Source organism: Simochromis diagramma, unplaced genomic scaffold, assembly GCF_900408965.1.
Source record: "Simochromis diagramma unplaced genomic scaffold, fSimDia1.1 OVJJ01000320.1, whole genome shotgun sequence".
Classification (NCBI taxonomy): domain Eukaryota; kingdom Metazoa; phylum Chordata; class Actinopteri; order Cichliformes; family Cichlidae; genus Simochromis; species Simochromis diagramma.
The window spans coordinates 3,801,316-3,812,468 of NW_024386773.1; the positions used below are offsets into that span (position 1 = coordinate 3,801,316).

Genomic DNA, 11,153 nt, shown 5'->3' on the forward strand with positions numbered 1-11,153 from the left:
GGTCACAGACTAAGCACTTAATTGTAACCTATATGTCATTTGATAAGTAATCTGCATCATTCAACATCAGTAATCATTATTTCACCTGTTGTTGGTTTATGTCACTCTATTTGACATTCTGTGCCTTTGTGGAGCCCTTTTAGCCATTCATCATGACTTTATTGATAACTATTTTATGAAACATAAATCCACAGTGACCTTGAACTTGGTGGTGTTGGTTCTTGTCAATGTATATATTTTATTATTAGTTATTAGTTATCTTTCTCTGCGCTGAGTGACATTAATGCTTAGATTTTTAGTAACTGCAAGTTCTTGTTTCCTTTCTGCCTCTCTGCCTGTGTGATTTTGCTCCTGTCCCTCTTCGAAAACACTTTATTTTGAAGGTTAGGGCCTCATGTAGGTTTCCATGCTTTTACTTCCCTTAAAGCCTGAACCATAAAAAAATTGCCAGAAAATTCAGATTTCTTTAAAAAATTAAGTGTTTAGTGACCCATCTGATCTGATGAAAAAAAAAGAATTTGCATATTTGACTTTAAATTTGTATCATATGTACTACATCAGGAATGCAATGTATTTATTTATTTATTTATTTAATGTATTTTTTGGGGGTGGTGGTGACGATGTAGATCTCTACCTGTAAATGCAACGTGTGTGTGTGTGTGTGTGTGTGTGTGTGTGTGTGTGTGTGTGTGTGTGTGTGTGTGTGTGTGTGTGTGTGTGTGTGCAGTTAGGAATTATTGGTGCTCTGTTATTATCACTGTAGACTGATCATCAACTAAAGCTCCTGGGAAGATTTTCTGTGAAGACTTGAGAAGGGAAAACAGAAATACAGAGAAAGACACAAGAGAAGAAAAAAAATAAGTAAAATGTGGACGAAGAGAATGAGATGAGAATGAGTTGGAGATAAAACAGAGGGAGGAAGGATTCATTTTGCTAGAGAGAGTCGCTAAGGATGACCAAGTCTGAAGCTTTAGTCTGTCTGTCTCTCCATATATATATATTCTCTTTTTCTCTAGTTCTCATCTTTTACTTACATCTACTCTATTTTCTAACTTGTTTCCTTTTTTACTCTTTCATTGTGTCTTTTGCTCTCGTATTTCCTCTATCACTATTTTCCCTGTCGTTCCCTGTCCCTGGCAGATGTCCAGACTCCCTGGTGAACAAACTGATCAGCTTATATTAATGTCTCTCTTTTCTTTTTTCTCTCTCTCTTGCAGTCTCTCTCTCTCTGTAATGCACACACAAAGCAGTTGCGTGACAGGAAGGCAGGTCATTCTAGGCAGGCACCCTCGCACACACACGCAAAGGCATGACTTGCATGCACATGCGCAGAGTGACAGAAAGAAAAAGACACAGACACACGTTTGTGCATGCAAGTGTACAGTAAGTGTGACTTGCATTGCAAAGACAGGAAATTAAACTCACACACTAAAATGGGATGAACTAGCAGGGGGGCCTCTGATGGTGCAAATGTAAATTGAGACATAAATCATTCTGTCCATGCGAGAAATTACAGATCCAAACAAAAACAACATGTTTCACATGAGTGAAACATTGATTCTGTACAGGAAGGAACTGGCCGTTGAACAAGACGCTCCTTCGACTTACTCTGGCACCTCCTCTCACATCACTGTTGTGTAATGTAACAGATTCAGGGACTGCTTCTTGATCAAAATTACAAAAAAATTAATTTCGACTTGCCTCCTTGTGTTACTTTTTGCTTCCATTAACTTTTTGTTTTTTGTAAGTAATTTTGGTTTAAACGCCCCAAATTCTCTTTTTTACTACCTCATTTCTGCTTTTCTGTCTTCCATGGGATATCCTTATTACCTAATTACTCCAAGGAGAGAGTAATTCATTATACTACTTGTTACATTACGTTCATGTTATTCTGTAAAATAGCTGAAACTCACTAACTATCATTTAACAATATAAACAGGCCACACACCAACACAAATCCCTATCCGATTGTTAAGTGATGACGTGACGAATCCTACTTCCGGGCCTAAAGTAGTCTGCGTTTAATATGGCTTTTGTGTTGTTAACATGTTTAATGTTATGTATTTTCTTCTATTTAATCTCAAAAAAATCCGTCCAAATCGTTCCACAGACGATGCCATCTCTCATCTCCTCCACACATCACTCACTCACTTGGACACTAGAAGGGGGAATTATGTTAAAATGCTCTTCATAGACTACAGCTCTGCATTTAACACCATAATTCCCTCCACACTCACCACCAAGCTGGAGCATCTGGGACTCAGCTCATCTATGTGTCAGTGGATCTCCAACTTCCTAACTGGCAGACCACAGGCAGTAAGGATGGGCGGACATGTCTCAGCCTCCACCACTCTCAGCACTGGAGCCCCCCAGGGGTGTGTTCTGAGCCCCCTGCTGTACTCTTTGTACACATATGACTGTGTGGCCACTACCAGCTCCACCACCATCATCAAGTTTGCTGACGACACCGTCGTGGTGGGCCTGATCTCTGATAACAACGAGACGGCCTACCTGAAGGAGATTAGGAATCTGGAGAACTGGTGCCAGAGGAACAACCTCCTTCTAAACGTCAGTAAGACAAAGGAGCTGATAGTGGACTTCAGCACTAAGCAGGAGAGGAACTACCAGACCCCCGTCATCAACGAGTGCCCAGTGGAGAGAGTGGACAGCTTCAAATACCTCGGAGTTCACATCACGCAGGACCTGTCATGGTCCTGTCACATCAACACCGTGGTGAAAAAGGCCCGACAGCGTCTCTACCACCTCAGACGCTTGAGAGACTTCCAACTGCCCTCCAAGGTGCTCAGGAACTTTTACTCGTGCACCATAGAGAGCATCCTGGCGGGAAACATCTTAACCTGGTTCGGGAACAGCACCATGCAGGACAGACGAGCTCTACAGAGGGTTGTGCGGTCAGCTGAGCGCACCATCCGCTCCGAGCTCCCTGACCTGCACTCAATCTACAGCAGGCGGTGCTGGACCAAGGCCAGGAAGATCGTGAAGGACCTCAGCCATCCCAACAACAGACTGTTCTCTCTGCTGAGGTCAGGAAAGCGATTCCGCTCCCTGAAGACCAACACAGAGAGACTGAGGAGGAGCTTCTTCCCGCAGGCGATACGGTCTCTCAATCACACCACCACACAGTACTGACCCACACATACAGTTCTTACACACACTGGACTTTCTGGACTTTGTTTTTGCACAACACTGGTCACTATATTCTTCATTTCCGGTTAATACTTGTACAGCTGCTGTTATTGTGTATATATTTATTTAGATTTAGATTTCTTCATACATTCTTATATAGTTCTATATTGTGTATTGTGTATTTTGTTGTACAGTTATTTTATTTTCAACTTTAATTTATATATTTTATCTTATTCTTCCCAGTTAAATTTACCCTTCATTCTAATTTGTGTTGTACAGTTATTTCATTTTTAACCTTAATTTATATTTTATTCCTTTCTAGTTAAATTTACCCTTTTTAATTTTTCATATTTATTTCCTATCTTATTCATAGCCTTTTCCTTTTTGTTTTCTTTAGGTCACGAGTAGTTGTCCAAGCATTTCACTACATATCGTACTAGCTCCTAAAACAGTCAGTGATCACTGTTGACCTCCCTCAGCTTTTATTACCGCTAATCATTTATTTAAGCTCAGTTTTTAAAACCTTAGGATGTAACTACAGCCCAGCCCATGCAGCAGTATATGAATGACTAACCTCATATTGTGGATGGATTATCTCAGTTGTTCTCCTGACTTAAGTTCGGTCCGTTTACAGCATCCTGCCATACGATTGCATTTGTCCCTGACCATCGAGAATCCTCACAGCAACTTTTATTGAGTGGAAAGACATTAGCGTTCATCCCCCACCTTTACTGTTTATGTTATGCTAACATAGCTGTGTCACTAGCGATCACGTAGCACATCATTATATATCAGCTAGCCCAACTAAAGTAACCCTACAAACGCCACTGCTATTTACTTTCCTGTCTTCATTTATGTCAGAAGTGATAGCAGAGCTGTACGTCTTAATTTGTTTCAGAAACCTCTCTGTCAGGACAGGCTATATTATATTTAGATGGAAACTAGCGAGCTAACTCCTTGCTAACTTCTAACTGCGTTCAGTTTAATAAATTTCGTTTTCATGGATGCCTGGATGTTTAACTTAATTGTTACACCTGGTAGAGCAGCCACACTGATCATTTTATTACAGATGAAAGAATTTAGACACTTAACTCTCAGTGATGCCTCAGTGATCGTTTGGCTTATGGACCTGCAGCGGAGTTTGGGCCCAGACACAGCTAATGATGTCAGACTTAAAGACCGGATAAGTATTTTTCAATCAAGACAAGGCTATGAAAAAATAATTATAAAGTGAGCACTTCAAAACCAAAGTCCAGAGGGGCTTAAAATTGTCTCACTACAAAATCAGCAAGTGTGGGCTTTGCCATGAACTTCTACAAAAGGAACTTTTGTAATTTTTGTAGCAGTTATAAACTCACATATGTTATAAATGTCAATACTGACACAAGCCTATAAGCCTGCCAAGTATTGTCATGTTTTATTAATTTATTTTCCTTTGTAACAGTGGTAGTCTATAGTATAACTATATCTGTAGCATTTGATGCCATGCAACTTTCTGTATATCAACAACATCCTAAAAAGAAAATATCATCTGGCCTCCAGCTTGTATTCAGTATTAAGGCTGCTGTGGTGACTAGCCTGTTTGGTTCGGTACCAAAAAGTGTGTGTCATTTTATTTCACTCTGAAAGTCTGATGCAAGAGAATGTGTCTGTTTTGTATTGCAAAACCCCAAAATGTTTCCCAAGAGAAAGTAAGGAACCTTTTTGATAAGTTATTATCAGTTTTGACAGGTGATTGTGCATGCAATGTGTATGTCTGACTAAGTGATAATAAAAGTTCATTTAGATACCTTAGATAACTCTTCAACACGTAGACATTCAAGTTCTTACTTACAAGAACAAAATTTTGTATAAATAACTTCTAAATGTTAAATAATTATTCAGTTCCTTATGAAATTATAGAAGGTAAATGCACATATAAAAGCGCCGTTTTGCGCAACATAACCACTTTAAATGCAACATTTAATTTCTCTCCTTGGGTTAAGGTGATCATGTAGGATATTGCATTTGATGTTCAAGTGCAGTTAGCCAGTTTGCCTGGCTAACTGCACTAACGAAATATTATTTTATTTTAGTTTGATGTAAAACATATATCTTTTATCTTAAAGCTTATGCTCTGCAGACTGTTGTTTTCACGCAAGCAAAAAGGCTTTTGTCAGAAACATACAACGCACAACTCAACAATGACATACTAGCCTTGTCAGCTAGAGTGACCTAATGCAACACCACAGTCAGTAAACAAACTGAAATAAGCTTAGTATGCAACACAGTTTGAGTATATATATAGAAAAACAAAAGCAGCATTTAATTTTTATTCTTTGTTTGCTTCCACATAGCATGGAAAGACCACAACAACAACCACTCTGACCACAACAATACTGAAAATAAACTAATTAACTAAAAACTAACTAAAAACTGTACACATTATACAAATGCTTACAGTTTTTGTAATACATATATAAAGAACATCCACGCTTTCACTTTGAAAGAAGCAAACATTTGACATTTAAAGCACCTCTTTCATTTAATTTTAATATGAGATGATCCCATTTTAACATTTAAATGTTTGCTCTAAAACAATTTACTTCAAAAAAATCTCGCCTTACACAAACTTAACATGCAAAAGTTTTTCAAACTCATTCACATTATTCACATTACTGCATGTAAGCTTCTTGTTATTGTCATTTTCCCTTGTCTAAATATAATCACATTATTTTGCAATTAATTTTTGTTGTGTATGTCAACCAAATAAGAAAGCCATCTTGACCAAACATTTTACTGGAGATTAAATCTTCGAAAGTGAGCATGGTCCAGAGTAAACATGGTTGTAGTCCTGTAAGAAAGACGGGTGTAGTGTGCTTTTAAGTACTTTAGTTGAAAACTGAGGTTTAATGTACATTTATATCCATTATTTCTATTTCTAAAGATGTCACATATTCCTACATAAAAATAAATGTTAGCTTAGCTTAATTTAACTATTTAGTCTTAAACTGTCATTCCAAAGAAGACAAAAAACAAAACAAATAAAAACAAACTAAGGAAACACAGACATTGGTCTCATTAAAGTACTTTTTAACTATTTAAGAAAACAAACAAACAATAAACAAGACTAGTAAGTTGCTACCACTGCTTGCATGTTTTTAGCAAAATTAGCTAAACGAACATAGACTTCCCTTGTAAATTCTGTCATGAGTTATGAGATGAAATTAACTCAAAGTCCTTGTTTGTTTAGTTGGAGACTCAGTAAAGCCTTCCACCATGACTGACATTGTGATGGATTCTTAAGGCTTCTAGCATGTAGCATAGTTAGCAAGTTGAGCATGGTTTGCAAGCTAAAGATAGCTTCCCTTCACCCCGTAATCTGTCAGGTATATGAGAAGAACTAATGACTCTAGTGTGTGTGTCTGTGTGTGTGTGTGAAACATTAGATATGTATGCATGTTTAATTTCGAAACATTATAAAGATACTACATTTTCCTTACGTACATGACATTGCATGCTCAGCATGAGTAGTTGTTTCTACTGGAGCTCTGATGTATGAGATTTATAGGTACGATTGCATACGCATAATATTTTTTCAATCCTTTAGCGTAATAATGACATCATCATCCTGCCCCTTCCACACCATCTCCCCCTCAAAGTCCAGCATCTTGTGTTTGCGGCAGCGAAGCAGAATGCCCACCACTTTGTCCGAGATTTTCACGTAGCGGTCAAAGAGACGGCCAAAAGTTATGATTGTTCTACCCTCTTTATCCTTGAAGCCCATGTCTCTTATAATCCAGACCATCTCCTCCATCTCCCTGTAGATGTGTTTCTGGGCCCTGTCTCCCCTCTCTGCTGTCTTGGAGCCTTCTTTGGGTCGTCCATAGCCAGAGTCACCCTTGTGGAGGCGCTGGGCCATAGCATACTCATAGTCAAATTCCTCACTGAAGGGATTGAGCTTCTGGCCTTCAATGTGCTGTTCGGACCACTGTTGCCAGCGACTTCTGATGTCACCCGTGGTGGCAATTTTAATCTGTAGAAAGGTTAACATCAAAACTGAAAAATCCATTGAAACCTTTTCAAGGAAACAAAAGCGCAAAGCAACACATGTCATTTGAAATTTATTAAAGAGGAGTACATAGGTCGTCAAAACATTTGTGTATTGTTCATTTAGCGCTGGGTGAGCTTAAAGCAAAAGAAAAACCTGCAGTGTATTTCATCACTATAGGAATCTGTAGAGTTATTAACCCTTAGTCCTTTTAAAAACTATTTTTTAGTTGGTGAAATTGATCCCTAGTCTGTCGATAAATACAGTGAGACTGCACATGTACAAATAAAGAAGCATGGATGTAAATAAATGAGTACTTGGAAATGAGAACCTTATATAAACCAAAGGAGAGGGTGTCCTAATCTTTCTTTAGTATATTTTTTTCAGAAAAACTTTTTCCACCCCCACAGTTCCCCACTCCACCCCGATTCCCCTGGTATGTGTCTTAGCTTTCCAGACCTTTGGAAGAGTGTCATCAGATCTCTTTGGTATTTGATCTATGAAATCTTGAGATCTGTCACGGAGGGACCTTCCACAAAACTCTGTGAACTTTCAAGATGATAATGCTGCTATTCCTTATTTTTCTTTCTATTAATGTCTCACCTTAGACTTTAACATGTTGTGAATTGAACTGATCTGAATTTGTAACATTTGTTTTTACTCTATGCTAATAAAACAGTGTTGGCATGGATTTGAGCAGTGGTAAACACTTATTTACAATTTTTTTTCATTAACTGCAAATGGCATACTTTAACTCGCGTTTATTTTAGAGGGAAATATTTAACCATGAGCTTTTAAATTGCAGCGTCGGTGAAATTCAATAACGCATGCATATAATATTTTCTGAATTTAGTTTCTTTGATAGGTTACTTCATTTTCATTTAACGCCTGATATGCTGAAGTTAGTTAGCATTTATTACTAAAGTGCTACTACTATTGTTACTTTTTATGCTAATATATGTTTGCAGATAAATCATGGGTCATGTAAACTGGTTTAATTTGATAGGTGTTGTTTGCTGTCGGCGCACACAGCCATTTTCAACAGTTCTACATTCTTTTAGCATCTCTTTTGCCTTTTTACTAGCAGATAAAAGATTTATGAATAGCAGTGTTACCTTTTTGGTATGCCCATCACTTTTTTCTCTGTATTCCTTAAGTCTCGTTTAACTTGATAATGCACACCTTTGATGCTTTAACAGGATTTTTGAACAACACAAAGCAAAAATACACAGCAATAAAACAAAAATAATTTCAGATACCATTTTTCTTCATATTTTGATTATAATTGCACTGTCTCTCTCAGTGTCTCATATTACCTCGAATTCATGTCCTTCATTGACCTCTCTCCCTTCACCCTGTTTTCCTCTCGCTGACTGTTCCACCTGAAGGTCAGGGTGTAACTATATTTATTTACATATATTCCACTGCACTGCATTCCAGCATGTGTTTTATGATCTGGACTTGCTTTCTGGCGACCCCTTTAACATGTCTAGAGGGCCACTAAAAAAGCCTTTGCCTTTTATGGGAGAGATTTCAGTATTGCAGTTATGTAACTGTGATGATGTTTGGTGTCCATGAGGGAGTTGGATTTCTTCAGGTGACATCAAAGGCACTTCTGCTTAATCTTGTTTATTCACACTGTGTGACTTGTTCTATTTTAGGGGAATTTATTCTCCTTTGTGTCTTTGACTGGGGGACATTTAATATAGTTGTAAAAAGCCGACTTGTCAAAAACTCTGCAAAATACTCCGCCTCTTTTGTAAGGCTGTCATTACCAAAACATTCAGTGACAGTTACAAATAACCTCTAAAATAAAGAGTTGTGGAGCTTTTATGCTATCAGTGTGCTTTCACGTGTCTTTCTACACTTTATAATAATAACTAAGAAAAAGTATCCCTGAATAGCTTTTCTTCCCTTTTATTTGACTTATTATTTGAAATTTTGTAAATAACAATATCAATGTTGGATACAGGGAAACGTGACAGTTAAATCTAATGCAAGTGTATCTAAAGATATTTTGAAGAAACCTCTTATAAAGATGTTGTGGTTAGATATTATGTAAATATCCAATTGTCTCTGACTTATGTTATCATTCATGTTAATGTGTTTCACATCATGCTAGTCCAACAATTACTTTTCTTTTCTTTTAGTATTTTGCAGTTATTTTGCACTTATTCCTCCTCCTGTAAACCATGCTATAAATATTTTTTTTAAAAATCATTGAAAGATGAAACAACACTTTTTAAAACCAAAATAGTAAGAAGAAGAATGTTTTAAGGGTTAAAGAAAAACCTAAAATTTTGGATAAATCTCTATGGATTTGTCAATGTGATCAAAATGTTGATTGATCTACCTTTAAACCTGAATACATTTCTAACTGTTTTTTTTTAAACTATATTGATATTGTTTAAACGTATCGTTAAAGATCTTTGTTATTAGCCACTCTACCTTTGGCCTGTTGGTCTGCTTTTTGGACTGGAGCTCGCCATTTTCGGTTTTAGATTCATTGTTGTCGCTGAGCCCATTTTCCTCTCCCAACCCGCTGTCATCTGTGTCCACGCTGCTGCTTCTTGACCCCAACTTCTTCTCCTGGAGCTTTAGTTTCCTGTTCTGTATCCTCCCGCCTCCTTCTCCACTTTGTAGTGCCCTCATCTGCCGCCGCCGTGTTGGTGATTCGTTGCCCATGAATGGCTTGGTCTCCTCAGGACCTGACTCCATCTTGCCACGAATGGCATTAACTACATCGCTGCTGCTGCACTCGCTGCGTTTTGGCTGAACGGTCTTGTTTACAGAGCAGGTTCTGATCTTATTCTCACTATTGTCACTGGGATCTGCTAAGATTACACGTGGGGTAACTGTAAGTTTAACAACATGGTTGCGTTCTTTTTTATCTTCCTCCTCCACAGATGAAGGCATCCAGCCACTTGGCATGGCTTCTTGCTTGCCAGCATGTTCTTTAGCCCATCCCTGCCAACTTTTAGCCAAATTGGCCACCATAGCAGCACATTTTATCTTCTTTACAGTCCGTTTGAAAGCCTGTGGATCCCGGGATGAAACTGTAGCGATCCCACTGCTACTCATGGTGAATTTCCAACGTATTCACTTTTATTGCCCGTATAATAATCTACTCTTGCAGGTGATGTCGTTATTTCTAGCTTCAGTTTTGGTCAATTGGTTTAAGATGCCAAAAAGTCTTGAAAAAAAATTTCGTCACGTGAAAATTCTAGCGAGTTAACTTAACGCTTAAAAAAGGCTGAAGTGAATCTTAATGGATTCAGCTTCCTAAGGTTTCAGCTCAAATCTTAAAGACTTCAAACTTGTAAAGTGAATCTTTCCAAATGATCATCAGTGTTCCTTACGGAAATATCCACACCCTTCCAGATAAGTTGGTCAGTGGGTGAGCTGCTGGTGTGACGAGTGCAAGGACTTTGACTTTAATCCCCTGCTGAAGCCCCTCTGGCTCCATACTGGCCTTTAAAAAGGGAAGGGTCATAAACGAAGTGATGGGCATCTAGTCCACGTGAGACAGGAAAAGTATGGTGTCACCATACTTGTTTCTAACACACACACACACACACACAAACATGCGCTGTGACTGCGGAGTGGAATTTCTCCCAGTGCTATCCAGAGAACAGGTGTCCAGTTCTTTTTTAGTGTCTCTGTGGTTTCTGTCATCACACACACATACTTGCACAACACAAACAGGCCTTTGGTCTGAGTCAGCCAGTAATACATAGGTGACCCCACATATATGTGCCTGAGTTTATTGTTTATATATAGGCATGTTTTCATTCAAATGCTACCTAAATTTATTAGATGACAACATGCGCTTAGATCACTTGTGGTGGCTCACGTACATACGAAGCAATAGGCGTGATCGTCTGCGTGTCTGTGCATGTGTGGGTAACTATTTCAGTCTCTGAGTCTGTGAATATGTGAGTGGATGTGTTATGATTCTAATAAGGCACAAGCACTT

General features: G+C 38.3%; 1 protein-coding gene across 1 annotated transcript; it reads right to left on the reverse strand.

The window, feature by feature from the left end:
- Positions 1-4,237: 4,237 nt before the first annotated feature.
- On the reverse strand, positions 4,238-10,919 carry abraa (actin binding Rho activating protein a). Its single transcript, XM_040004023.1, has 2 exons — positions 9,626-10,919; positions 4,238-7,162 (listed from the first exon to the last, which is right to left on the reverse strand). The coding sequence occupies exons 1-2, from the start codon at positions 10,256-10,258 to the stop codon at positions 6,725-6,727; spliced, it is 1,071 nt and encodes a 356-aa protein (XP_039859957.1). The 5' UTR covers positions 10,259-10,919; the 3' UTR covers positions 4,238-6,724.
- Between the last annotated feature and the right edge of the window lie 234 nt (positions 10,920-11,153).